The 27,312-nt window shown below is 35.2% G+C and overlaps 1 protein-coding gene across 11 annotated transcripts in view; it reads right to left on the reverse strand.

Moving 5' to 3' along the window:
* LOC145297580 (N-acetylneuraminate lyase-like) overlaps positions 1–27,312 on the reverse strand; it is a 218,266-nt gene that overhangs the window by 18,031 nt on the left and 172,923 nt on the right. For 9 of the 11 annotated variants that reach the window (XM_080143607.1, XM_080143610.1, XM_080143609.1 and 6 more), the window contains 2 exons: positions 22,553–22,678; positions 13,131–13,173 (listed from right to left, as the gene is read on the reverse strand). In XM_080143607.1, the coding sequence (XP_079999733.1) occupies positions 13,131–13,173; positions 22,553–22,678 (169 nt within the window). Of the gene's footprint in view, positions 1–8,322; positions 10,245–13,130; positions 13,174–22,552; positions 22,679–27,312 lie in introns of those variants that run through there. The other 2 variants (XM_080143608.1, XM_080143615.1) reach the window with 1 other exon arrangement.

A 27,312-nucleotide genomic window follows, 5' to 3' on the forward strand; every position in this document is an offset into this window, starting at 1 on the left:
AATTTTTAGCGCAACAACAACAACAACAACAAATTCAACAACAACAGCTACAGCAACAGCTGCAACAACAACAAGAAAGAACACAAAAAACTTTAGAGGCACAACAAGAACAAACAAACATACTACAACGACAAATGTCGACACAGCAAAAGAATTTAGAAAAGCTAATTCTAACGTCGACCGGGAAGAAGACTAATTTTTCTGCCGAGGGTATTTCAAATTCACTAACGGAATTTCGTTACTCCCCGGATACTGGTGTTACTTTCCCTGCATACTACAGAAGATACGAAACAATTTTTACGAAAAGATGTTTAGACTGGACCGATGAGGAAAAAGTTACCCTGCTACTACAAAAACTGGGTACTGATGAAAACACCAAGTATGCAAATCTAATTCTACCAAAAAAACCGGAGGAGGTTTCGTTCGAGGAAACAATTAGTACCTTGTCGAAAATATTTGATAAAAGGGATAGCCTATTTCACTCTAGATACAAATGTTTGAACATTCAGAAGGCAGAAGCTGAAGACTATCTAGAATATGCTTGCACTGTGAACTGTTTATGCGAATCATTTAAATTGAATGAAATTTCCGCAGACCAATTTAAATGTTTAATCTTTGTACAAGGTCTCACAGCACCAAGGGACAAAGATATACGTTCACGGATCCTAACAATTATGGAGGCGGATCCTAACATAACATTGCAAAAAGTCACTGAAGAGTGTCAACGTCTGATTAACATAAAGAAAGACAACACTCGCATTGAAGAGAAAAATATTTTTAAGGTGCAGCAAGTAAAAAGGCAAGGGACCACAAGAAAGTCCAGGTTCCAAGAACACAGGATCCTTAAAGGATACAAAGACCCAAAGCTAAAGTGTAAATGTTGTGGTAGTTTAAGACACAACAATAAGACCTGCTGGTTTAGGAACAAAATATGTTATGAATGTGGTCTCAGAGGTCACAAGGGAACATACTGTGCCCAGAAGAAAAGACAAGGGACCGATAATGTAAATACGCTTCGCATGAATAAAGAAAAAAGCTGCGAAAGACGGAAATATGTTGATGTTCGGATAAATGGACATCTGGTTACATTGCTTCTGGATAGCGGTGCAGATATTAGTATTATAAATGAAGATATATGGAAAAGGATAGGTCGACCTGAATTAACGAAAACCAGAAAGACGGCGAGAAGTGTGTGCGGCAAAAGATTAGAGTTCAAGGGAGAATTAAAATGCAAAGTGACATTCGCTAACCAGACTCATAAATCCAAAGTGTACGTCGTACCAGGAAAGAATACATGCCTGTTTGGGGTAGATTGGATTGTCCTGTTTAATTTATGGGAGAAACCCATAAATTCGTTTTGTAACGTTTTAACTGCAGAAAAAGCAAACCAAAGGGAAGACTTCCTGAAGGATTTGAAAACTGAATTTCCCAATGTTTTTGCCGAAGGACTAGGACTCTGTATTAAGACAGAGGCAAAATTTGAATTAAAGAAAAATGCCACTCCAGTATTCAAACCTAAAAGGAATGTGCCTTTTTCAGCGATGGACGCAATCGAAAAAGAGTTGGATAGACTTCAACAACTGGAAGTCATTGAAAAAGTTAACCACACAGATTGGGCAAGTCCAACCGTGTATGTAAAGAAAAAAAATAACAGAATAAGGGTCTGTGGAGATTTTTCAACGGGTTTAAATGACTGTCTATTGGACCATAATTATCCCCTTCCGTCCGCAGAAGATCTGTTCTCTAAGCTTAACGGAGGAAAAATTTTTTCTAAGATAGACCTCTCAGATGCTTACTTGCAAATTAAGATCAGCGATGAATGCTCCAAATACTTAGGCATAAATACTCATAAGGGCATTTTTAAGCTAAAGAGGCTTCCTTTTGGATTAAAGGTTGCTCCTGCTATTTTCCAGCAAATTATGGACACGATGCTGGCAGGGTTGGAATTTTCAATGGCCTACCTTGACGATATCCTAATTAAAAGTGAAAATTTGCAAGATCATAAGAAGCATGTAAAAGAAGTATTCAAAAGAATACAGGAATTTGGTTTTAAATTGAGCCCAGAAAAATGCGATTTTTTTATGAAAAAAATTAAATATCTAGGTCAAATAATCGACAAAGAGGGTCGAAGACCGGATCCACAAAGGACTGAAGCAATTGAAAAGATGCCTGCTCCAGATTCAGTGACAAAATTAAAATCGTTTTTGGGATTAGTTCAATACTATGCAATTTACATCCCTAACATACATAATTTAAGAGCTCCTCTTAACGAGTTACTGAAAAAGGGTGTTAAATGGAACTGGAATAAGGAATGTGAATCTGCTTTCCAAAATATCAAAAGATGTCTACTGTCAGACTTAGCATTGGCACATTTCAATCCAGAAAAGGAACTAATACTAGCAACGGACGCCAGTGATTACGGTGTTGGCGCTGTATTACTTCACAAGTATGAGGATGGTAGGACAAAAGCTATCGCCCATGCTTCAAGAACGTTGGTTGCAGCGGAGAAAAATTACAGCCAAATTGAAAAAGAGGCGCTGTCGATAATATTTGGAATTACAAAGTACAATCGATTTCTCCATGGACGATCTTTTATTTTGCAAACCGACCATAAACCCCTACTTACCATATTTGGATCAAAGAAAGGCATTCCCACACATACTGCGAATCGATTACAGCGATGGGCTGTAACCCTCTTAAACTATCAGTTTAAGATGGAACATGTATCCTCAAAAAAGTTAGGACACGCAGATGCATTATCACGGTTGATCCCTAAAAGAAGCGAAAGTTTCGAAGAAACGGTAATTGCTGCGCTTAAAGACGAAAGTGAATGTACAAGTTCAATGTGTAATATGATACGTGAACTTCCGGTAACTTTCGAAAAAATAAAAAAAGAGGCAGTAAATGACATTTTCATTAAGAAAATGAAAAATCAATTGGGATGGATAAAAAAAATAAAAAGGTAGATCAAACAACGCCTTTTTCCATCTGTGAAGATGTGCTCATGTATGGTGAGAGGATCGTAATTCCACTAACGTTACAGAGGAAAATTCTGAAGGAATTTCATACAGGTCATCCGGGCATTTCGAGAATGAAATCCCTTATGAGAGGATATGTGTACTGGCCTGGTATGGACAAGGAAGTTGAAAAATGTGTCAAGACATGCAGAGGATGTCAATTAGCAGCTCGAGATCCTCCAGTAAAAACGACGCCATGGCCAAAGACGGACCTACCCTGGTCACGTCTGCATATTGATTATGCGGGACCTATAAATGGTTATTTTTACTTGATTATTGTAGATTCTTTTTCAAAATGGCCAGAAATATTTAAGTTTAGACATCCAACAGCAAAAAACACTGTGAGTGCGCTTAATGAAATTTTTAGCCGTTTTGGAGTGCCAAAAACCTTAGTGAGCGATAATGGAACAGCATTTACTGCTCATGAATTCAAAGAATTCTGTGACTCACTAAATATTCTACATATGACAACACCTGTGTACCATCCACGATCGAATGGGTTGGCCGAAAAATTTGTAGATACGTTTAAAAGGGCACTTAAGAAAAATCTTACTACGGACACAGACGAACAATGTATTCAAACATTTTTAGCAATTTACAGGGTGACACCAAATCCTAATAATAATGTCAATTCTTCCCCGGCTGAGCTAATGTTTGCAAGAAAGATAAGATCTGTCTTCGATAGGCTGCTACCAGAGAAAAAGAAAGTTTTCAAAAAAGAAAACCTTAATACCAAGTGCTTCTCCCCAGGTGAAAATGTATATTTCAAAAATTTTCAAAATGGACGAAATCAGTGGGTTGAAGGTATTATCAAAAAAAGGATTGGGAGCATGGTCTATACCATCCAAGGATTAAGTTTTGTCTGCAAAAGACACAGAAATCAAATACGTCCCAGACTGTCTCCAAATGTGGAAGAGACACCAATGGAAACATTGTGCGATATTTTTGATATACCAAAACCAGCGTGTGTACCGCAAACAATGAATATTTCGCCTGAACCGACCATACGGGCTGGACAGAAACCTTTACCCCGGGTAACGCTGACCAGAAGGAAAAGCGCAAGAAAGAGAAAAGTTACCAGGAGATTAAGCCCTGACCCTAAAAGGAAGAGGTATTTAAGCTAAAATCAGGAAGATTTCAGCTTCAGGGGGAGGTGTTGTGAAGGAACATAACTGGCTATACACCGGTTACAAACTGTATATATATATTGGACTGTTTGGCAGACAGCGGCAGACAGCGGCAGACAAGCAGTCTTCCCCATACTTGTTACTATGTACTTCTATTTACCTTAGGCGAGCAGCCTTACGTTTCTGTATTATAAATAAACCCCATTACACATACCACTCGGTGTAACTCACGTTTGTCTTTATTTCCTAAGTATTTAGGAATATAACAATAATAAAACCAATTCTTTAAGGAGAGACTTATCAGGATAATACAAAGCTCAACAAAATTGTATTGGAACTTATTTAGAAGTAAACAAGAAAGGAAAATGAAGATATTCATTTATTCAACAACGTGCACATTTATTTAGGGGTGTTGGATAAGTCGGGACTCTTTATGTTATTAGGCTTCGAAATGCGATGGCATAAAGAGTCCGCACTCACGCAGCACTTCTAAATAAATGTGCACATTGTTGCATAATACCTAATTAAACTAAATATATCCCACATTACACATCCCTTAAGCCTAACATCTGTGTTCCAAATTTCATAATGATCGAATTATTAGTTTAGGTGTGAACCCTTATCATTCAAATATATAAACATATACACATATCTAATTTTATACATAGAAATGTATTGTTATGCAATGTGTATGAATATCATTGTTTATTGTTGTGTCCTTTTCTTTGTACGAATAACAACTTATTGTTCCACCTTGAATAAACCGAGAACATTCTATGGTAGCCATTGAAGTCAAACTTTTATCTGTCACTAATCTCCATTTTGAGGTGTGGCGAAAATCTTTTATTTGTTTATTTACCGCTTTTTTATTATAATCTGGTATAAAGTATTTATCAGGTGTCAAGTGGATTGGAAATAAGGAGTAAATAAAATGTAGAAAAGTTTGTGAAGAGACAAGAAGTAAAAAATGTGTGAACAAAACAAGGAGTAAAAAATGTAGGTATACAAAAAGAGTAAAAATAATGTGGGAATACACAAGGAGTAAAAATAATGTGGGAATACACAAGGAGTAAAAATAATATGGGAATACACAAGGAGTAAAAAATAATGTGGAAAGACCAAGGAGTAAAAAACATTGGGAAGAGACAGGGAGTAAAAAACATTACGAGACAAGGAGTAAAAAATATTAGGAAGAGATAAAGAGTAAAAAAAAAAATGGTGAAAAGACAAGTAGAAAAAATTGTGAAGAGAGAAGGGGTAAAGGAAACGTGTGAAGAGACCAGGAGTAAAAAATGTGAGAAGAAACAAAGAGTAAAAAATGTAGAAAGACACAAGAAGTAAAAAAAACACGTGGAAAGAGACAAGGAATTAAAAAAATGTGGGAAAAAACAAGGAGTAAAAATTTATGAAGAAACAATGATTAAAAAATTTATGAAGAAACAGAGTAAAAAAATGTGGAAAGACAAGGTGTAAAAAAGATGTGGGAAGACACAAGGAGTAAAAAGAATGGCGAAGAGACAATAAATAAAAAATATGGGATGAGACAAAAGTAAATAAATAAATCAACAAAAACAAAATTTGAAAATAAGAAATTTGAAGAATTTCAAGGCAAAAATTAAAACAGAATCATTTAGAATGAAAAAAAAAAGGAACGCTTGAATTTTATTTTTTGTTTATTAATATGCCACCACTTATCAAAGCCAAAAGCCACTCGAGGATGAGTGTTAATGAGATGGATGGATTGTCAGTTGAATGCTGAAGAATATTGTGAGAGTATAAAAAATGATGAATGGAATGACCAAAATTACTTATGATAACAGTTTATGACAAATATCTCTTGACATTGGATCTGACGACAACTGACGATCATGTGGTAATATGTTCCACAGATGAGGAGTTTTTGGAAAAAAACTCTGTTCATGGAAATTCGGTTTGATTTTAGGTACTTAAAATACCTAAAATTAGATGAAGAAAGAGAAGTTATTTGATATTGTGATAGTGAAACAGTTCTTGCTGTGAATGTCTTACTAAGAGGGATTAAAGATTGGAGCTCAGTCAAGTACTTTCCATGGAAATAATGATAGTGTAGAGAAAGACTGGCAACATCTTTTCTGTAAGAAAAGGGATTGTAGAGAACAGAAAAAGACCTTTACTCACTAGATTTCAAAATCAATTTTATACTAATGTCACATTTTGTACTTGTGTTACATTTTGTACTTTTGTAAAGGCAAGAAAGAATGCACTGAGCAGTACCTTCCCAGATGTGACAGCAGTACTACATCTTTAGGACATCCTTACTTCTATACAGGTAGAGGATTGAATCAAGCATCAGGTACTTTTTAGAGCAGTAGAATCATCCAATTATTTTTTTTTTTTAGAAACAATTTGTGTTTTTAAGATCATATATACCTTTCTAGTGACATCATGCCATGAAAAAAGAAAAAGAAAAAACACAAACTGTTTCTGGTCTTGAAGAAAACGTTATACTATCAAAACTACAGGGTGGAACGATAAAATTGTTGCCCTAGAAAAGACAACATCGTTCCATTTCCGTTTGATAAAAACCGGTTTTCTTTTTTTTTTTTTTTGTAAACCATCTACTAGTTGGCCGGTTGTATACAAATCCCAAGAGCAATAGGGGCCTTCTATCATGTCTGAAAGTGACACAATGTTCAATGAACGAGATTGGAGATGTGCCGCTGTACAACTCATGCTCTCTATCGATCCAAGTTATGACAACAGCACTCTCAAAATGAAAATCCGGACAGTTCAACTCTTGAGGGCACAGCTCAACGAGGTTTCCAGCCACAGTTATGGTCTTTGGTGTGATTTCAAGTGAGGGCCACATCATGCCACCTCACACCTTTGAAGTCGGCTTGAAAGTCCATATCAAATTGCACCTAGATATGCTGAAGAGTGTGGTGATCCCTTGGTGCAATTAGGTGGCCGCTGGCAGAACCTGGGTGTGGCAGAAGGACTCGACGCCAGCCCGCAAGTCCAAAGAGACCCAGGTTTGGCGTCAGAAGGAATGCTACAACTTTGTACCCTTCTCTCACTGGCCTCCTCCTTCTTCCCCAATCTGAACCCGCTGGACTACTTCGTTTGATTATATGTCGAGCACAGCACCAACATGACCTCCCACAACACCAAAGCCAGCCTGATCACCACCATTTGTTGAGTATTCGCCGAGCTCCCACTGGCATGTGTGGAAAAGGCATGCTCTCAGTTCTGGACCTGTATCAAGGCAATGATTTAAGCTGAAGGCAGCTATATTGAATAGATGTCAGCTCTACTACATAATCAAGTTACCTGAATTGATTTTTTCAATAAAAATTTAAAAATAAAGCTGTAGTGCTGTTTTCTTTAGGGCGACAAATTTATCGTCCCACCCTGTAACTTAATTTTAAATAAATGAATATTTCTTATAAAAAGAAAAATATTTTTGTTGTTTTGGCTTCTAAAACTTACAGATTCAAATGCAATCTAATTCATTCAAGAATTTATTTAATTTTTTCACGGCATGTTTTTTGTTTTTTATGATTTGGAAACATCCGTCATCTGAATCCATGTTCTCTTACCAAGCGCCCCCCCCCTCTACGTTTGAGCACTACTAAAAAGGATACCGAAATGAATCCCAAGCATATTAGTTTGCTCATACAGCAGAAACTGGCAAATGTTAGCACCCCTGACTTGTACAGACTTTACAGGTAATACCTTAACTTTTAAAAAGACTCAAACCTAAAAAAAAACTAATACAATAAAAAAAATGTAAAAATTATGTAAAAAAGAAAGGCGACACTTATCACTTATAATTATATAAAAAAAAATTATGTAAAAAAATTATGTAAAATTATGTAAAAAAAAGTATGTAAAAATATTATGTAAAATTATGTAAAAAAAATTACGTAAAATTATGTAAAAAATTATGTAAAAAAATTATGTAAAATTATGTAAAAAAATTATGGAAAAAAAAAGGCGACACTTATCACTTATAAATTATTGTTAAAAAGTCAGAAAAAGAAAAAAATTAAAAAAGAAAAAATCTGCCATGATTAGTTACTTACCCCCCCCCTTCACACACACACAAATATGTCTACAACCGAAATTAAAACTAATGTTATTATACCTTGCATGCTATTCTGTCTGGAAACTGTTGATGGTCAGTAAATGCGTGATCATTTTTTTTTTTTTTTTTTTTTTTTTACACAGTGATCACCACTTATCAAGGCCCGGAAGCCACTCAGGGATAAGGGTTATTGCAAGTACATTACGTTAGTGAGGAGATTTGCTAAAGTGCTTACTTAAGGGGGCGGTTCATTAGGAATTTGTTAACATTGGACTTGAAGACATCCAAGTTGTAGTCCGGAGGGAAGCAGGCAGACGGAACAGAGTTCCACAGGCGTGCAGTTCTAAGAAAGAAGCTCCGTTCATGGAATCCGCGTTTTGATTTAGGCACAGATATAGAGTGGGGGAAATTTTTCACAGTGGATTCAGCTAGACGGGTGTTTTTCGTGAAAGATTGGCGAGGGGGGACCAGAGATTGGAGTTCAGACAAGCATCTGCCATGGAAATAACGATAAAACAAGGACAGGATTTTACATTAAATTTCTTCACTTTAAAACCTAAAATAGAGGCTTAAAATTTTTCTAGCGATATCTAATCCCATAAGAACACCACCACTATGACCAGCAACAAATCTCAGCTGCCAAAAATCCAACTGCTTGTCTTCCTCAATTCGTTCCTTGTAAAGTAGTTGGTCTTCTTATATATTTTTTGTTTTTTTTACAAAGGGGTCACCACATATCAAGGCCCAGAGGCCACTCGAGGATAAGGGTTAATGTGTGTATGGTAGTCATTGGGACAGTAGCGTAGCAATCATATGTGGTGGAAATTTGGTAAAATCAGATTATTTAGAAAGATGGTTCGATAAGAACTTGTTTATGTTGGACTTGAAGATGATTGGTGGCTTTGGTCGCATAGGGTAGAATTAGCTGCAAAGTTCTAGTTTGGCTTTGTCTGATGCTGACAAGATTACCCCAGGTCCATTGATGAGAATTGGGATAGAGCAAATGCTTCTGTTCAGGATCCTGTTTGCTATTTGCTAAAACTGGTGGGAACCAAGCCGCTGCTCAGCTACTTTGGACTTGACGGACTGAGCATACAACTCTCTTGCATTCTTTATTAGTCTTTTACAGTGGTTGCTGGCAGTCCTGAAAGCGGCTTTAATCTCAGTACATCTATTACATTGGAAGCAATGAAAAAAGTGATTTCTGTGTGCAATGGCAGCAGCACATTCCGGAGAGAACCACGGCTGGCTGTTAGGTTTTGCTGGAATTTTTTTGAGGGTATGAAACGGTCTATACCTATAACTAACCATTCCATCAGGTCTAATACTATAGAGGACACATCCTTTTTAAACATAGAATGTAGAGGTAGATCTGATATAAATGTACGGAAGCTATCCCAGTCAGCCATAAAGTATCGATATACTGTATGATGGAGAAGTACATCTGAGGACTTATTACATTTCATTTTTATCTTAACTGATGCAACAGCATGGTCGGAAGATCCCAGTGGTGGCAGAACGGAAGATGAACATAGCTCAGGGTAAACTGTGAGATAAAGGTCTAGGAGACTTGCATACAGGCCGTCAGTGTTGGGCACACGGGTGGGTTTGTGAACAATCTGAGCAATGGAGAAATCGTGACAGAACTTCCCTTCATCATTGGTCTTGTGTATACAGTTCCCACACTGACATCAAATAGTGCACTTATTATCTTTATAGACACAAAAGGTCCTTATCCATGAAACTCTTACTCTGATGTTCTTATTCGTCCCACACCTCTCATCATTCCTCACAGATTCACTGCCTTCCTTGAATCTCTTATGCCACTCAAAAACTGATGCTTGATGGCCCCAAGGCAGTCTGAACATTCCATACGTTTCTGTAACATTTTTCCAAGTTTAAAATAGAATCTCATTACATATCGTTCTTCTAAAATGTCTTCACGTCCAGATTGCAGTTTCGAAATTCACCAGCTGTGACAATCAAGCTTTAGTAGGGTGTATTCCAATTCTTGCTCTAGATGTTCATTTGAAGCTGAAATCATAAAAATTGGTCAGTCATCTCATAAGATGTATTACAATAACATACTGAATTTTCAACAGTCTGGAAACTTATTGAAGGCACCTTGTATCACCAGATTACTAAAGAATTTGTTTTAATTATTTTTCACAATTTCTTGACCTCCAAGAAATGAACCTCATTAAAAAGAAGCGTGTCAAAAATTCTGTTCAACTTGAACAAAAGAATCTACTGACCGATTCAGTATAAGGCAATCAGCTCCACATTTAGATTGTGCATTCTGAGTCATTTTTTATACAAATCTTTCTTTGTCTGAAATTATTGGCAGGAAAGGAGAAGGATGCAAGGCAGTAATGGCAGAGCAATAAAATTTTTGTAAAAGAAAGTCGTAATTCCATGTGTGTGCGTGTGTGTATGGCTAAAGCACAGGAGCTACACATACGCTTATGATAAAATGGTAAATATAATCTATTATGAAAAGGAAAGTCGTAATTCTGTGAGTTTTCTTCTTTTCAACACTAATAAGTCAACTCTTACCAAGGCCAAAGGCCACTCAAGGATAAGGGTGTATAAGATTGTCATTTGAATGATAAACAACATTATGAGAGGATTGAAAAGAATGAGTGGAATGGATAAAATTTGATTAGTTAAGTGGGTGACTCGACAAGTATTTGAAGGCGCCTATGCTGTAGTCTGCAAGGAAGCAGTTCAGTGATGTGTTTCACTGATAGGATGTCTTTAGAAAGAAACTATGTTCATGGAAATTCCATTTGGTTTTAAGTACACAGTGCACATATGTAGGCGTGCATGCTTGTGCGATTTTCCTTCCACACAACAGATAAAAGTATACAAATTATCTCCCTTGGTTTTAACCGGTAGAAGTTATCTCTCTTCATTCTCTATCGCTTCCTATTAAAAGGTGTCCACGCTAGAGATGTGACTTAATAAGATTGTCTCCCTTTGTTAAGGGCGGTATTTAGTTCTCTCCCACTGCAAGAACTTAGACACCAGGGTCGGAAAATAGGTTTGAGAAGTCAGCCGACGGGCGCTCTGACCTGCAAAACATGCCTGGACAACCTCGTTGGCATTCACCGATGAGGGCGCCTCAGACGATTAGCAATAAACTAACCTCTTCTCAAAGAGAGAAGTAAAGCCTGGAAGGGTGGACCTCCTGGAACTGCACAGAACTAAAACGTCCACTGCAAGATCAAGAGGGACCAGGTCATTACAGAAATGGTCTAATCTCTGTTGATTTTGGGGGCCCAAGATAAGGGCGAGATGGGTTGAAGAGATAGTGGCAGTTGCAAACAGAATTATAGGGCGGAGAGGATGAAGGTAAGCCAGCAAGTCGACCACATGGTGACACAGTAAAGATCAACAATTTTGAAGTATTAATTCCCCTGAATTTTTAAGAGATTTTTTAATGGCTATAACAATTGTTTTTAGCAACTCATTAATTTCCTATGTTTCCCTATTAAATAAACGTCTTAATGCCTTTAAAATATCATTCATGTTTCTCAGTTTCTGTTTATAACCCATCTGAAGATGTTAAATTCCCAACACGCACTGAATTTTTAAGTGGGAATTCCTTTTTAAAAAAATGTATTTCGTTTACATAGAAAAAATTAATACATTTAATACAGGGATCAACTCATAGTCAGGAACACAAAGGTTCCATTTTCATTGTTTACTACACTGCAATGTAGGAGAGAGCACCACTCATTTCTCTGAAATGCTCCATTTTACTTGATCCATCTCTTGTAACATGAAGTGTTTAGCAAGGAGAGTTCAAATACCAGTTTTCGAGTTTTTGGTATGACTCAACTGAGTACTGAATCATGGTGTCCCAGCCTATTCGCAAATACTGTAACAATAATGCACATGGGACTAGTTAGCATGTTCACTAATAGGCTGGGTAATCAGGGTTTAAATCCTTAGTTGACTCCTACCAAAGGTTCAGAAAATGGTATTTGTTTCATTCTTGGTAAACACTGAGAATTATAAGTGAAAAAGTAAAATTAGTTTCTTTCTTTTCCTTTCTTTACGGTCACATTTCAAAGATTTGTTTTTTATGGAAATAGCTCCAGAGAAGGTATAAAGTCACTTTATGTAAGGAGCTAAAAAAAAGTACTACTTTAAGGTCAAAAGCTTGACAGCAGATAAGTATTAGATGGAATATTTTCTGATCCAGAAGACAGTAATTCTGCCCTCTTTGTCAGAAACATCACGCTTAGAATGTGAGGATTAAAGGACAAAATAAAGGAAGTGGGAGTTACACGGCTGCCGAAAGTAAACCCAAGATCTACTTTCTACTCTTCTTAAATAAAATAAATAGATAATATTTATCGAAATTAATAAATTTGTTAATGTTTATTTATATGAATAACTTGAAAAGATTTTGTTTCGTGTTTACAGCAAAGTTATGAAACATTTTGTACTTTAATGTTTCAAGTAAAAAACTTTCAGAAGCAAACCGGCAAATGCAACGAGTAACAAGCCAAAACTACATGACCCCCCCCCCCCAACTGATGCCTTGAATTTTAGAAGAAGAATAAAAATTAGCTCCAACAGGTGTGTTTTTCACCCCTAAACACCCTGGGGCTCAAGCCCCAGAATTTAACCAGGGTCAAATATTACGTTTCCAGATGTATATCCATGTGGTCTTGATTTTGGGTGATTTTCAGCAAAATCTAATAGTTGGAAAAAATTCTATGTCCCCAAAAGCGCTATTTTTGGCTATTTTGACCCCCTTTAACTCCCTGAGGATGCAACTTCATGCAAAATTTCAGAAAAATGTAATGAGTAGTTATTGAGAATTTTGGGAACGAACGGACGAGGGTGAATTCAAAGGTCCAAATCCGACTAAGTCGATAGACCCAATTATTATAAAAGGAAACTTACTGTTGTGTTTCGCAGAAATGGTACAAACGTTTACAGCCATTAACTGAAAATGTAAAAAAAAAAAAAAAAAAATTGGTTAATTTTCATTTAATACAACATCCTGAAAGATTTCTACATGATTTAATACCATGAATCCATTTATGGATGTTCAAAAAAAAAAAACAAAACAAAAAAAACAACATGCTTACATTTACATGCAATTTTATATCAAGACTAGCAGGGCTTCCCAACATTGCCCGGAAGCATGAATAACAAAATAGAAAAATTAAAAACTTTTTTCTCTCTATATTTCCCTGTAACTGTCCTTTCTGTCTATCTCTACAACTACACCTCTCTCTCTCTCTCTCTCTCTCTCTCTCTCTCTCTCTCTCTCTCTCTCTAAATCGATTTAATATAGTAGCAGAAAGAAAAAAAAAAGAAAAAATAGTTAACCAATCTTTGACTTAATTTCAGTATTATTTTTGAAACAACTAGCAGTAATTTTATTCCCTCCTCTCTCTCCACATACTCAATTGGTCTCTGAGGACCTCTATGAAATGAATATTACAATATTCTTTTTTTCATAAGATCAAACTGAATCTGTAGTGCCGCTCCTAGCTTTGGATTGGGTATTTTTTTTTTTTTTTTGGTAGTAATATATTTTAAAAGTGCCAATAACAGTTCTAACAATACATGTTGTTAAACTGTTGAATGAAAAAGATGGATAAACACGTGAATGTTATGGATGGGTCACCAGTCGGCAAGTGCTAACTCAACAATGGAAATTTTGGAATGAAAGCAAGAAAACATGAATTAACAAACAAAATATATTTGTATCAACAATTACAGAAATCTAAAATATAATTTGAAAGACCAAAGTTTGTTGAGAAGTTTTAAAGTTCTTGAATAAGAAGTAGAGAAAAGCACCAGGAAATTCGTTTCAAAGTTCTGTTGTGTGTGTGTGTGTGAGAGAGAGAGAGAGAGAGAGAGAGAGAGAGAGAGAGAGAGAGAGAGAGAGAGAGAGAGAGAGAGTTTACTTATTGGAGGGCTCAGTTCACTAGAGAAATAGAAGCAGATGTAAAGGAATTTCAACATGACATATTTCAGTTTTTAGGATGTACGTTGTTGTTGAGAGTCGAGGCACAGCAGGGCACAGGTGATCCCCAATGGAAGTCTAATTTCAATTGAAGAAGCAACTGTTTTATAGGCTTGTTAAATTTCACACAGGATTGTTACTTTTTGAGTTTGAAACGATTTTTATTGGTTAGAAAATATTCTGAGTCCACATGTTCCTGTGAAAACTGACTTGATGACGGAAGCGAATCTCAACAAAGCAGAGAAAGAAAAAGAATTGCAATTAAAGCCATTTGCAGTTGAACATTCATCAGAATTGCATTTTGATGTAAAACTCCAACACCTAAAGAAGTGAAAAGTAAAGAAGAAAAAAGAGTAAACCAAACGAATAAAAAAAAGGAAAGGGGGGGGGATAGCTTATTATGATTGCTCGTCTCGCACATCAATTTCTAATCTACCTCAAAACTTGTTACGATAAGGTTTGTAAGTGTTTCTTGTATAGTTTCTGACTTTTAGCCAGATCCATAGGCATGCTCAGAATCACCTTTACTTTATATAACAAACTAGCTATTTGATATCTATTTTTTGTCTCCTGTGAGTAAGGTCATTCTGTTATTATAATTCTTTCTCTCCAAATTTCATGTTTTCTCCATAAAAATAAAACGGACGAAGTATGGAGTAAGGACCCTGGAAGGGAACACTTTCAATTGACACCGGTTGACTGCCAATGTGTGCGTCATTTATAAACAAACATACACAACCTGAGTTGTTCGTTTTTATTCGTTGAGTTTTAAATATTAAGGAAAGATTTAAAGAAAAGTAAGAGGAATATTTTTTTTTATGTTGGTGTTAATTGAAAAGTGGCCTTCTTCTGTCACTCGACTTCCAGGGTCTTTATTCCATACTTTGTCCGATAAAACATTGAGAAAACACATACTTAGATCAACACAATTGTAAACCTTTAACATGTAAACTCAAAAACTAAAATTCATAAAACGTCAGTACATGAAATTTAAAAATAATAAAAATAATGAGGCAATGTAACAGAGCTGATGACACTGGGTTAGCAGCAGCAGCAGTCATATTCAAATGATCAAGCCGGTTGCATAGTATGACAGCAGAGATAAAAAGGACACACATATTCAGAGAAGAGGTATTCGAGACATGTTCAAAATGTAGGATTCAAGATGTGTTAGAGACATGAGATGACAGAAATGGACGTGTTAAAATGTTTTTGATTACAATGGAGAGTATGACTACCAACATTTGGACGATCTTATTTATAACTATGGTTAGGACAATAAACCAATAAGAAGCTTCCGACCTCATTATAAAAATATCGAATTTTGGACACAAGTCAGTTCACTGCCAGTCTCCGTCTCGTTTAATTATCTTTTATTATTTGATTTTGTTTAAAACAAAATCTTCCACTGCTAGTAGTAATAATAAAACAATAAATATTTATTGATTTTAAACTACCAGTAAAGTTAAAAGCTATAGATCACCCCCCCCCCACACACACACACACAAATGTGTTTTTACGTTTGAGAAAATATATACATATTTAAGATGTGTTTTTACTGTAGTCGGGGAAAAATAATTTTATAGTTAAATATTTAGAGATTTACAAGAAATCAGAATTGATACTTGTATTGGAATTGGGAAAACTATTGGAATCGTCATGGCAAGGGCTCATCTGAACTTCAATCTATGGTCCCCCTTCACCAAACTTTCATGAAAAATACTCGTCCAGCCAAAACCACTATCAACAATTTCCCAGACTATATATCTGTGCCTAAACCTAAATGCAGATTCAATGAACAAAGCTTCTTTCTTAGAACTGCTCGCCTGTGGAATTCTCTTCCATTTGCCTGCTTTCCAGCTGACTACAATCTGATTATCTTCAAGTTCAACGTAAACAAATTCTTGATGAACCGCCCCCCCCCCAAGTAATCCAATTTACAAAATTCCCACTACTTATGTTTACTACGCTATAATCACAATGACTAATGTATATGCTTTATATGTTTATCTTCGAGTGGCCTCCGGGTCTTGATAAGTCGTGATTCCAGTGTAAAAAAAATCACTAATAAATGCTATTGCAAGCTAAATATATAAAGAGAATAAATAAATATAACAAATATGTCTCATTTTTATTTATTAAAATAATTATCTTTAATAAATAAAAATATGATTAAAGGATGAACAGTAAACGGTAAATACAAAATATATTTCATACTTCCATTATTTAAAAAAATACAAGGTGCCTCAAATTAGTTTCCTGACATTTTTGTACAGGCATTTAAAATTGTTGTGGACGCTTGAAAATTCAGTATGTTATTGCAATACATCTTATAAGATGACTGACCAAATTTTATGATTTCAACTTCAAATGAATAGCTACAGTGGGAATTGGAATACATCCTACTAAAGTCTGATTATCACAGCTGGTGAATTTCAAAAATGCAATCTGGATATGAGGACACTTTAGAAGAACGATATGCAATAAAATTATGTTTTAAACTTGGATAAAATGCCACAGAAACATATGGAATGCTTCAGACTGCTTTTTGACCATCTTTCATGAATCGGGAATCAGTTTTAGAGTGGCATAAGAGATTCAAAGAAGGCACGAAGTCTGTGAGGGAAGATGAGAGGTGTGGGAGGAGTAAGGAAGTCAGAATACCAGAGTTGATTGGCCAAATAAAGAATTTCATGGATAAGGACCATCGTGTGTTTAGAAACAATAAGTGCACAGTTTGATTTCAGTGTGGGAACTGTACACACAAATATTTGTGAGGAACTGAAGATGTGGAAGATTTGCACAAAGTTTGTCCTAAGGGTGCTCAGAGAAGATCACAGACTATTTGATCAAGATGGGTATCAAGACAGTTCCTCACCCTCCCTATACTTCAGACCTTGCTCTCTGTGACTTTTAGTTATTCCCTAAAAAAAAAAAAAAGGAAAATCTTAGAGGCTATCGTTATGAGACAATTGAGGAGATGAAAGACGCTGTGCTTAGGGTCATTGACATGCTCACACAAGAGGACTTTCATGGGGTCTTCTAGAAGTTGTTGGAATGGTAAAACAAGTGCATTGCAGCCGGAGAAGATTATTTCAAAGAGGACCAGAATTTCGTGTGTGTGCTATCAATAAAAGTGCGGATACAAAAAACTCTGGAAACTTATTGAAGGCCTCTCGTATTTGAACATTTTTGTTTTTATTTGTTCAGATTTGATTTCCATGCACATTCAGATAAAAAAAAAAGGAACAAAAATGTTTATTATTATCTCATTATTATTTCAAGAGATATGACACAAGGTTAGGACTTTGAGTTTGAAACCAGTGCCCTAGAGGAAGAGCTCTCTGGTTGAACAAAAAATTGCCTGAACACCCCAGTCAGCATCCCCTGATAACAATAAAACTAATCGTTTCTCAAAGGGTGAGAAGGCAAAGCTTTAGACAGACAGACAGACAACAAACAAGCAAACCATAAAAAATGGCAGACCATCTGCCAGTCTGATTTTGGTAAAACGTCAATTTAATAAAAAATACAGCTACCTATATGAAGAAAATTGCTTCTTGATTCTTGCAGCTAAACCCTCTACAATTTTCTCTTTTCGCCTAAACATATCTCCTCTTTATATATCTAAAATTGCAGTCATTTAAATTATTTTAAAACAATGGTTCTTTTTTGTTATAATAGCGGAATTCAAAAATCCAAATATTGAATTCTGAGTAAAACCAATGGTATCTATTTGTCATGTCACAGTAATGAGAATTAGCGAACTCTTTCATATGTAATATATCGATGTTGGCATTCTGTGGATGTTCAGTGTAAATGAAGATGCCCTGATATTGTAGCTCTCTGGTTAAAACTGCAAAAGTGTTTATCTAAGCTAGCAGGAACACCCAGCGTAACCTGGTCATAAAATACACTTAAATATGATATTTTAATTTATGCAGATTTCGTATATATTATTATAGAGTTGATTTTCTATGGATTTTTATATATTATAAAGTTGGGATTTCAAATATAAAAATACATCCATGCGACTTGGGTGCATCAGATTGAATCAAAACCGAAACCAAAACTTATGGAGAAAAATTATACATGCATGCATACATATATATGTGTTATTTGTTTTTGTTTCTGCGATACGTCTTGAATGAATTAAAAAATTTTGTGAAAGTGCATTTTTACCTAAATGCGAGTTGGGAATAATTTTCCCTTTAACCAATTTGGTATCCCCACATGGGGGCGGCATACATATTATTTTTAAAATATAATTATCCACTGACATGTGTTTCATCGTTTACGACTCATCAGAGTGGCTGAATCTAGCGAGAAACAACAGTTACTCGGAAGAAAAAAGATGTAATCGAGATACACAAAATAACACACACGTTATCGTATTAATATATAGACACCCAAAAATTATGTGAAACGAAAAGGTAGAAAATTAATTAATAAAGAAAATAGTTTTCAAAGATATATCCAAGTTTTGCTTACATAATAAACTAAATAGCGAGCATAGTAGCAGGGGAGATAATTAATTTATGAAATTAAAAAATTCGTGAGAAATGAGTTATTTCCCTTGTTTTTACGTCATAATCAAACATGGCACAATCGTTTATTGTAGAATCATAGAAATACTCGTTTTATGTAATATTCCAGTAATATTTAACTAATTGCGATATGACAATTAAGATAACATTGCTTTTAATTAAAATTGACATATAATTAAGTAGTTATCAGTGATAACAACAACAACAACAGCAACAACAGTGATAACTGTTATCACTGTTGTAGTGTTGTTGCTGTTGTTGTTGTTGTTGTTTTTTTTAACTAAAAACTCAACTTTCAATTGTCGGATTTCGCTATTATACTGAAGAAGAATGAAATCAATAAATATCACTTTTCTTTTTAATATAAAAATAATTGCAAAGGAGACAAAAGTTAAATAATCACTTAACGAACCGAGTTAGATATTAATGCATAAGTTGTCTCCATTGCACTAGTCAGGTAGAAGTTATCTCCCTTGTTTAATTTTTTTCAATTTTATCACATAGGAGATTTTTTACTCCTCCTTTAATCAAGGCAACTGGCACAGTTGTATGTGTAAACTAGCGGCTCATAAAAGCATGATTATATTCAATATTTGTCCACTAATACTATATGAGTTGATTTTCCCCGGAAGACCTTTATACCAGACCTCAGAGATATAGCACTACCTCCCTAGCTTTACCCAACTTATTGATTGTGTGGTGACTACATGATGACGGTTAGGATATCTGCAGTAAAATGGCATAGCCTAAATCCATACTTTTGGTCAGGGAGATATTTGGCATTTTTAAGATGGTGAACTATCGCTAGATTGATTAATGATTTAAATATTTTAGTAAAGAGTGGAAAGAGAATTATGAAGTGATAATTTTTCAGGTCAGTTCTTTCCTTAGAGTTTTTGAAAACTAGTACCACAGAGGCACTTTTTCAGCTCTCAGAGAAGCAAGATTCTTGCATGGCATTTGTTATAGAATTTGAAGAAGACAAAGGATGGCTTAACAGAGTAGTTCATTATTATAACAACGATAAGATCTGATCCACATATTTTGGACGTGTCAATGTTTTTTTTTTTTAAATAATTACCACATGAAAGCGAACGATTATCAGATGACTCAGTGCAGTTTCCATCCACAATGGAAAATTTATGCGAAATTGATTTGCATAGTTCAAGGTGGATTTTAGGGCAAATCGCTGGCCACACAAATCATTGTGGTTGGACAGTGGAGGAATTATTAATTGGCCATTGTTCATCCATATTATTATACATTTTCCAGAAATTGTGAATTCCTAATTTCTGTGAAGCAATACAATTTCTAAAAATACAGATATAGTTCTTCAGACACAATTATTTATTAGCAATGATTTGTAGAAGATGGCTTGGCATCAGATTGAATCCCATATAAAATAAATACGACTTAATTTGTATTAACTGTTAACTATTTTGATAAAGAATACTGTGGCCAACAGAAATAGCTACATACTTGGAGTCTCGCCTAAACTGACCTGAAGTGAGATTTAACGACATAGTGTCAGTGGTGTAAAAGTCATGTAAAAACGTAGTCCACAGCCAAGAAAAAGGACAAATCATTTTTTACATAAGTTTTATGTTACCGGGTGAGATAACTTCAATATGGTTCAAGGGAAGTAACTCTGAATATATTGAGCCGGCACTAAGAACATTTTTATCCACTTGAGGTAGACAACAGCCTGACATTTGTGATGGATCAACGTAAATCTTTTTAAAACTAAATTTCAATCAAGACCAAATTAGAATAGTTACTAGTTTGGGGCCTATCCAGTTTTACTGTAATATTAAAAGTTGTATGTAAAAAGAAAATAAACAAAATGGCACAAAAACTTTTTATGTACGTACATGTTAGGTTAAAAAAAAGGTTGTACCCCAAAAAACTATGTAGATTCATCAAGTATTTTTTAAAACTAAAAATACATATTTTAATTGCAAAATGTCTCGTCCACCATTTTCTGTTTACATTAACTGAACACAGTCATCGTAGTAATACTGACTAGAAATTATTTACTGATCAAATTTGATTTGATTTTAGAAAAAGAAAAATACTGGATGAATTTGCATAATTTTTTTTAACATAACAGATATGTACATAATAAAGCTTTTGTGCAATTATAATTATTATGAATAGCGATATTTACTACTAGAAATAAAAACAGATTTAAGCCTAAAATTCATGCTAGAACTGTCTGCAATGACCCGTGACGCAGTAGTTAGAGTACATGGAAAAATCAATTATAAAAGTGATATTCTCCTGATGGTTGAAGGTTCAATTCTCAATGTGAGCGACCGAAAATGCAATTACAAATTACTTAGGACCTCTATTCAGTCAAGAGTATGCTAACCTGTGAAGTAAATAAAGGGTTCCGTTCAAAATTCTGTCCAAATTCCCGAGTTCAACAGAAACATTTCCAAGTTTGATAAGATACACCTGAAGAAGGTCAGAGGTTATATCGACCGAAACGTGAAAATGACACTCAAGATGAGAACACCATTACAAAAAGAGCATTGCAGGTGTCAATAATAACTTAAAAGGATATTGTTGTTGGCTGATGATTTGGGACTGAGAAGAATCAACCCGTTTAATTCCCATGTGTGTATCTCCCTCCTAACAACTAATCATTCATAACAGTTACAAAAATATGTTATTGGGACTTGTGGGAATTTCACAGCGGACTCTTTTATATGTAATATATTGATGTTGGCATTCTGTAGATGTTCAGCGTAAATAGAGATGCCTTGATATAACTGTAGCTCTTTTGTTAAAACTGCAAAAATATTTATCTGAACTAGCAGGGACGCATCAGTTTGAATCCAAAACTTATGAAAATATATATATATATATATATATGTATATATGTGTGTGTTTGTATGTATATATATATATATGTGTGTGTGTGTGTGTGTGTATATATATATATGTATATATGTGTGTCTGTATGTATATATATATATATATATATATATATGTATATATGTGTGTCTGTATGTATATATATATATATATATATATATATATATATATGTATATATGTGTGTCTGTATGTATATATATATATATATATATATATATGTATATATGTGTGTCTGTATGTATATATATATATATATATATATTTGTATATATGTGTGTCTGTATGGATATATATATGTATATATGTATATGCATATATGTGTGTCTGTATGTATATATATGTATATATGTATATATCGGGGTCCCGATTTCGAATCTCGCTAGATTTAGCCACTCTGATGAGTCATAGATGATGAAACATGTGTCAGTGGATGATTATATTTTAAAAACAATATATATGCCATTTCCCATATGGGGGTACTAAATTGGTTAAAGGGAAAATTATTCCCAACTCACATTTAGGCAAGAATGCACTTTCATAAATAATTAAATTCATTCATAACATATCGCAATAACAAAAACAAATAACATATATGTATATTTACATATATTATATATAACTTGAGATCCTACTGCTATAATCAAAACCGAAACTAAAACTTATGAAGAATTCTTGGTAAAATTATTTATTATAAGAAATAGGTCATAACAATTAAACAACAGTCACTTGAAAGGAAAAAAATGTAAGCGTGACACACAAAATAAATAACACATGCTATCGTATTAATAAACAGATTCTTATATTTTTGTTCATCAGTGTGTTGTCATTCTGTTAAATGCAGCAGAAATACAATACAATACAGGCTGAAGACGAAACTGAAAGAGTAAATAAATTATTATTATTTTTTTAATCCTCATACCTGGTCCCTCATGGCTGTTTCTGAATCGCCCTCTTCCAGGGCGGTTTTCATCCTCTGATAAATAGGCGCCATGTATGCAGGAATTATAGGACATAAAATCCCAAGTGATAACGCTGGTAACATATCCTGGAAAGAAACATTTCAAAAGAGATTTTTTTTTCTGATTCATGAGTGTGTTGAATTAAAAAAAAAAAAAGAGAGAAAACAAAACAAATCTATGAAAAGGGTGTGGGAGGGGAGAGGGGGAAGCCCCCCCCCCCAAAAAAAAAACCAGAAAACAAAGATACAGATCATTAATCAATTTTACCTGTATTCTTAATATAGCTAGCAAAATTAAGTATGGATTTTTTTTCTTTCACAAGAAAATGATGCTGTCTGTCTTCACATCTTTAGAGATTGCTGCCCATTATGTTTTTAATAGTAGTTGTCCAAACCTTTTCTAGTCTCACACAAAAACACGATTCCACATCTCAAGCTATAGTACTTGTCACATACATACGCGCACGCAAACATATGCGCGCACGTCCACACGCGTACATATATTCACGTTCGCGTACATACACGCACATTCACGTGTATATACACACACGTTATCGTGCACACATGTACTTACATATGCGCACATGTACCACAAGTAGATATATTCACGTTCGCGTACATACACTCACATTCACGTGTATACACACACACGCTAACGTGCGCACACGTACGCACACAAGGACAACGTCACTTCTCCTTTCAAAGGAAATCCACACATGCGCAAAAGATCACCGGCAGCAACTATAAAAGGAAGAGACACGCTGTTTCCAACCCTTTTCGACTTAGCTCTCGAGCGGAGCGGTCATCAGACCATTCGCCCCCTTTTGGGGCGCCCACGCGCGTCACGTCCCCTGCGACTATGTATGGGGCACGAGCTAACAGACAGTATGTACACTTTATACGTTTTCTATCTCCATGGCCTGGATTGACTTTTTCTCATTCTCTCTCTATACTACAATACACTTTCCTTCTCACCAGTAAACAGCGAGAGACACACACCAAACTGGATTGACTTTCTCCCTTTCTCTCTCTATGGCAATAGATTTTCCTTCTCACCAGTAAACAGCGAGAGATGAACGCGGACATGAACATGTGTTGTACCCTTTTCTTTCATTTGTTTCTTCACAAAATAACTCCTAGTTCGTTTAATTCCAGTAAATGCGTTGTTCGTTCCTTCCTCAAAGCAATTCATTTTTCCTTTGCCAATTCAAATCATTTTCTCCTATTTTGTACGACTGGTGGATGTATAATATATCCACCAGTCCACTACATAGTTGTCCAAACCTTTCTATTCCAAGTTACATGTTCAAGTCTTGCAATTGTTTGCTTAGGAGTTTCACCACAGATGTTGATGTGTACTGTGTGTGAGAGATCTGTGATTAAATGCCTTAAAAATGTGGAACAAACCTGGGCATTTCTATACTAGTAGGACGAAATTTCGGAAATCATAAAACTGAATTCCACATGAAAACAATGGTATCTACGTACCCCTCATATTTTTAAGATGATTATATCCAAAAATTACGAAAATCGATGAGGTAGAAATTTATTTATCAAAAAAAATAAAATAGAATTTGAAGAAAACGATAGTAAGACTCAGGAAAGCTCAAAAGGGAGATTATTATCCGTTTTGATTTAAACAAGATGGCCGCAATTTTTCACTTGCTAACACGGTTTTTTTTTTTTTTAATAATTCAGTAATATTCAAGTACTTTCGACTATATAATTTGGAAGCTACCATTGTAATTTATTAGAATTGACAAAATAAAAAAAAGAAAAAAAACAGTAGAAACCATTGTTTTTATCTGAAAACTCCATTTATCGACTACAAAATTTCGTCCTAATAGTGTAGAAGCGCCCAAACCTGTTCCCTCAACAGACAGTGTCCGGTACAAACAAAAAAGAATGACGGAACATTTTTTTTAAATGGTTGATGATTCTCTTCATATGCTGGCGATCTTGTCATCTTATATGCAAATGAGACTTCCGGTATAAATACTAAAAAAAATATATATTTTAAGCCTGATTTTTCAGAGACTGGGTTGATTTGGGATTTGGATGTTGGAGCAGCAAGTGATGACAGCAGTGTGTACTGTGTCGCATTTAATCCCACAAATTGTTTCTTGTAAATGCGGCATTGTTAATACTTGATAATTTAATCACAAGATCCTTCTCAAAAACTTAAAGCCATGTTTTCCCACCTGTTTTTTTTTTTTTTTTTTTTTTTTCGACTGGTCGAAGTGCTTAATAATCATCACGATATCAAGCTTGTATTTGTTGGAGTCTTTCTTTTTCCAGTTAAACAATATTCCTCGTGTATTTAATGCTCCAAAGTTTAAAATCATCAACATGAAAAAGCCGCAATAGTTTTCACACGCACCCAGGGACATTGAATATAAATTTCGCAAGAATCAAGTAAAGGCATTCATGGTAATTAAACTGCATCGTCGCAGCTAAACAAACAACCCAAACATAAAAAAAAATCCGAAAATGGTTCAAGGGAGATAATTCACTGATTAAATAAATGGAATTATCTCCCTTGGTGCGTTTTTATTTTTATTTCTTTTTCATTCCAATAAGAAAAACGGAAAATGAAATTTGCCTATATTTGTCTCCATACGAGTTTAAAGTTAAACGCAAGGTCGATTTTTTAATTTGAGGAAAACTAAGCTCTCACCCAAACGGGGCACTTTAGGTCAAGAATAAAAATAAAAATTGTTTCTAGCTACTTGAAGAAGCTCCTTGTTTGATAAGCTCCTTGGACTGATTTTCACTCCAGGTCTAAAATGGAAGATCGACATCCAATCCGTTGCTAAGGTTGCTGGAAAAATCTTTGGATCATTCTATCGCTCCAGAAATGGCCTGATTCCTGATGCTATCTTCTATAAGTCTGATACGTTTTAGGACAAAGTATTGTTGCTGTAACAGCATTTAAAATTGACTTCGCAATCTAGTGGAAAATGGTCTCTTCTGTTTGCTACAATCCCTTCCTCGTATAAGAAATATTGCTAGTCTTTGTCCACTCGATGTCACTTGCGTCACATCTCCCTCCTACGGCGGGATGATGTGACACGAGAGTGGAAAAGATGGATTTGAAGAGCCAGCCACTTTATTAAATCAATCCTCTCATAATATTCTTCATCATTCAACAGGCAGTCTATCCATCTTATTAATCCTTATCCTCGAATGGCTTTTAACTTTTATAAGTGATGATTTATTTGTAAATTTGAGACTGACGACAGAACAGATGCCACACTTTGATTTTAGCCAAAAAAAAACTGGATTAAATCCAAATGTCTGGTAATCATATATGAATAATAAAATAAAATTGCAGTAATATTTTTTGGTTTAGAAAATTTTCAAAATAGGTGCTACACCTTGTCCAAGGGTGACCTGGAATTGTCCTAGTCAGGAGCGTTCAACTCTGTGATGCATTAAATATACTCACTTACTTGAATACATACAGTGCCTAGTATTCTCAAATTGTCACTCATCTAGTATTGGCCAGTTTCAACATTGCTTAACTTTGGTGATCTAGCAAGAATCAGTGTATCAACATGATTATGTTTTACATATATAACACAATAAATAGGAAGATTTAGATAAAACATCTTACAATAATATGACAACAATTAATAAAATGAAATATGTAATTAGAATTATCTTAACGTTTTTTTTAAGGATTATATCTTAAAAAAAGTTATTTTTTCACTCCAAACAAGGCATATTGCCACTTAGAATGTAAGGGGTTACTAGTCAGGATCATGTATAACAGAGGATTGTAGAGAGTTGAGCAGTGAGATGTCTGTTCACATTACATTTAAACTTCAGCAGGTTAGTACAGCCAGGAAAGCAGGAAACAGGGAGGGAATTCCAAAGTCAAGCAGTCCGAGGGTAGAAACTATTAAAGAAGAAATCTTTACAGCATCTAGGTATCTCAATAGTGAAGGAATGAAATTTTAATGCTTGTTGGACTAGTCGGGACTATTATGCGAAATTGGCACAGTTGCTATGAGATAATCAAAGCACATTCCATTAAAATGTGTAAACGAGGCACAGAGATGTGACACTGCAGTGATGGGACAGAGGCTGAAGTTTGGCCAACAGTGTAGAACCTATTAGCTTGGAGACTGTTTTTTTGGACTCTGTCTAAGAGTGAGAGACTAGTGGATGGTCACATTCAATGCTGCCAAGACTAAACTTGTCTCCTTCAATAATTACAAAAAACGTTCTCTACCACCAATAGCAATGGCCAAAGACTGTTTATCTGATAGTACATCTTTTAAACTCCTCGGCCTAACGTTCACAGGAAACATGAGTTGGAACAATTACACTGAGAGCATTGCCAGGACCGCTGTGAAGAAGGTAGGTTCTCTCTACCGTGCTAGAAAGCTACTGACGCCCAAAAGTATCCTGTATCTCTATAAGGCCACCATTCGCCCATGTATGGAGCATTGTTGTCATATTTGGGCTGGTGCATCTGCTACTAGTCTTTCGCTCCTAGACAAGGTTCAAAAGAGAGTCACCAACCTAATAGGTCCTGAACTGTCATCTAAGCTTCAGCCTCTGTCCCATCAACGAAATGTTGCATCCCTCTGCCTGTTCTACAAGTACTTTAACTGTGAATGCTCCAACAAACTGCAAGCACTTGTACCCCCTCGACGTAAATACCCCCGACAAACCCGACAAGCAGCTAAATCCCACCTCTTCTCAGTAGAGAT

Source organism: Euprymna scolopes, chromosome 18 (genome assembly GCF_053919585.1).
Source record: "Euprymna scolopes isolate OS-2025 chromosome 18, ASM5391958v1, whole genome shotgun sequence".
NCBI lineage: Eukaryota > Metazoa > Mollusca > Cephalopoda > Sepiida > Sepiolidae > Euprymna > Euprymna scolopes.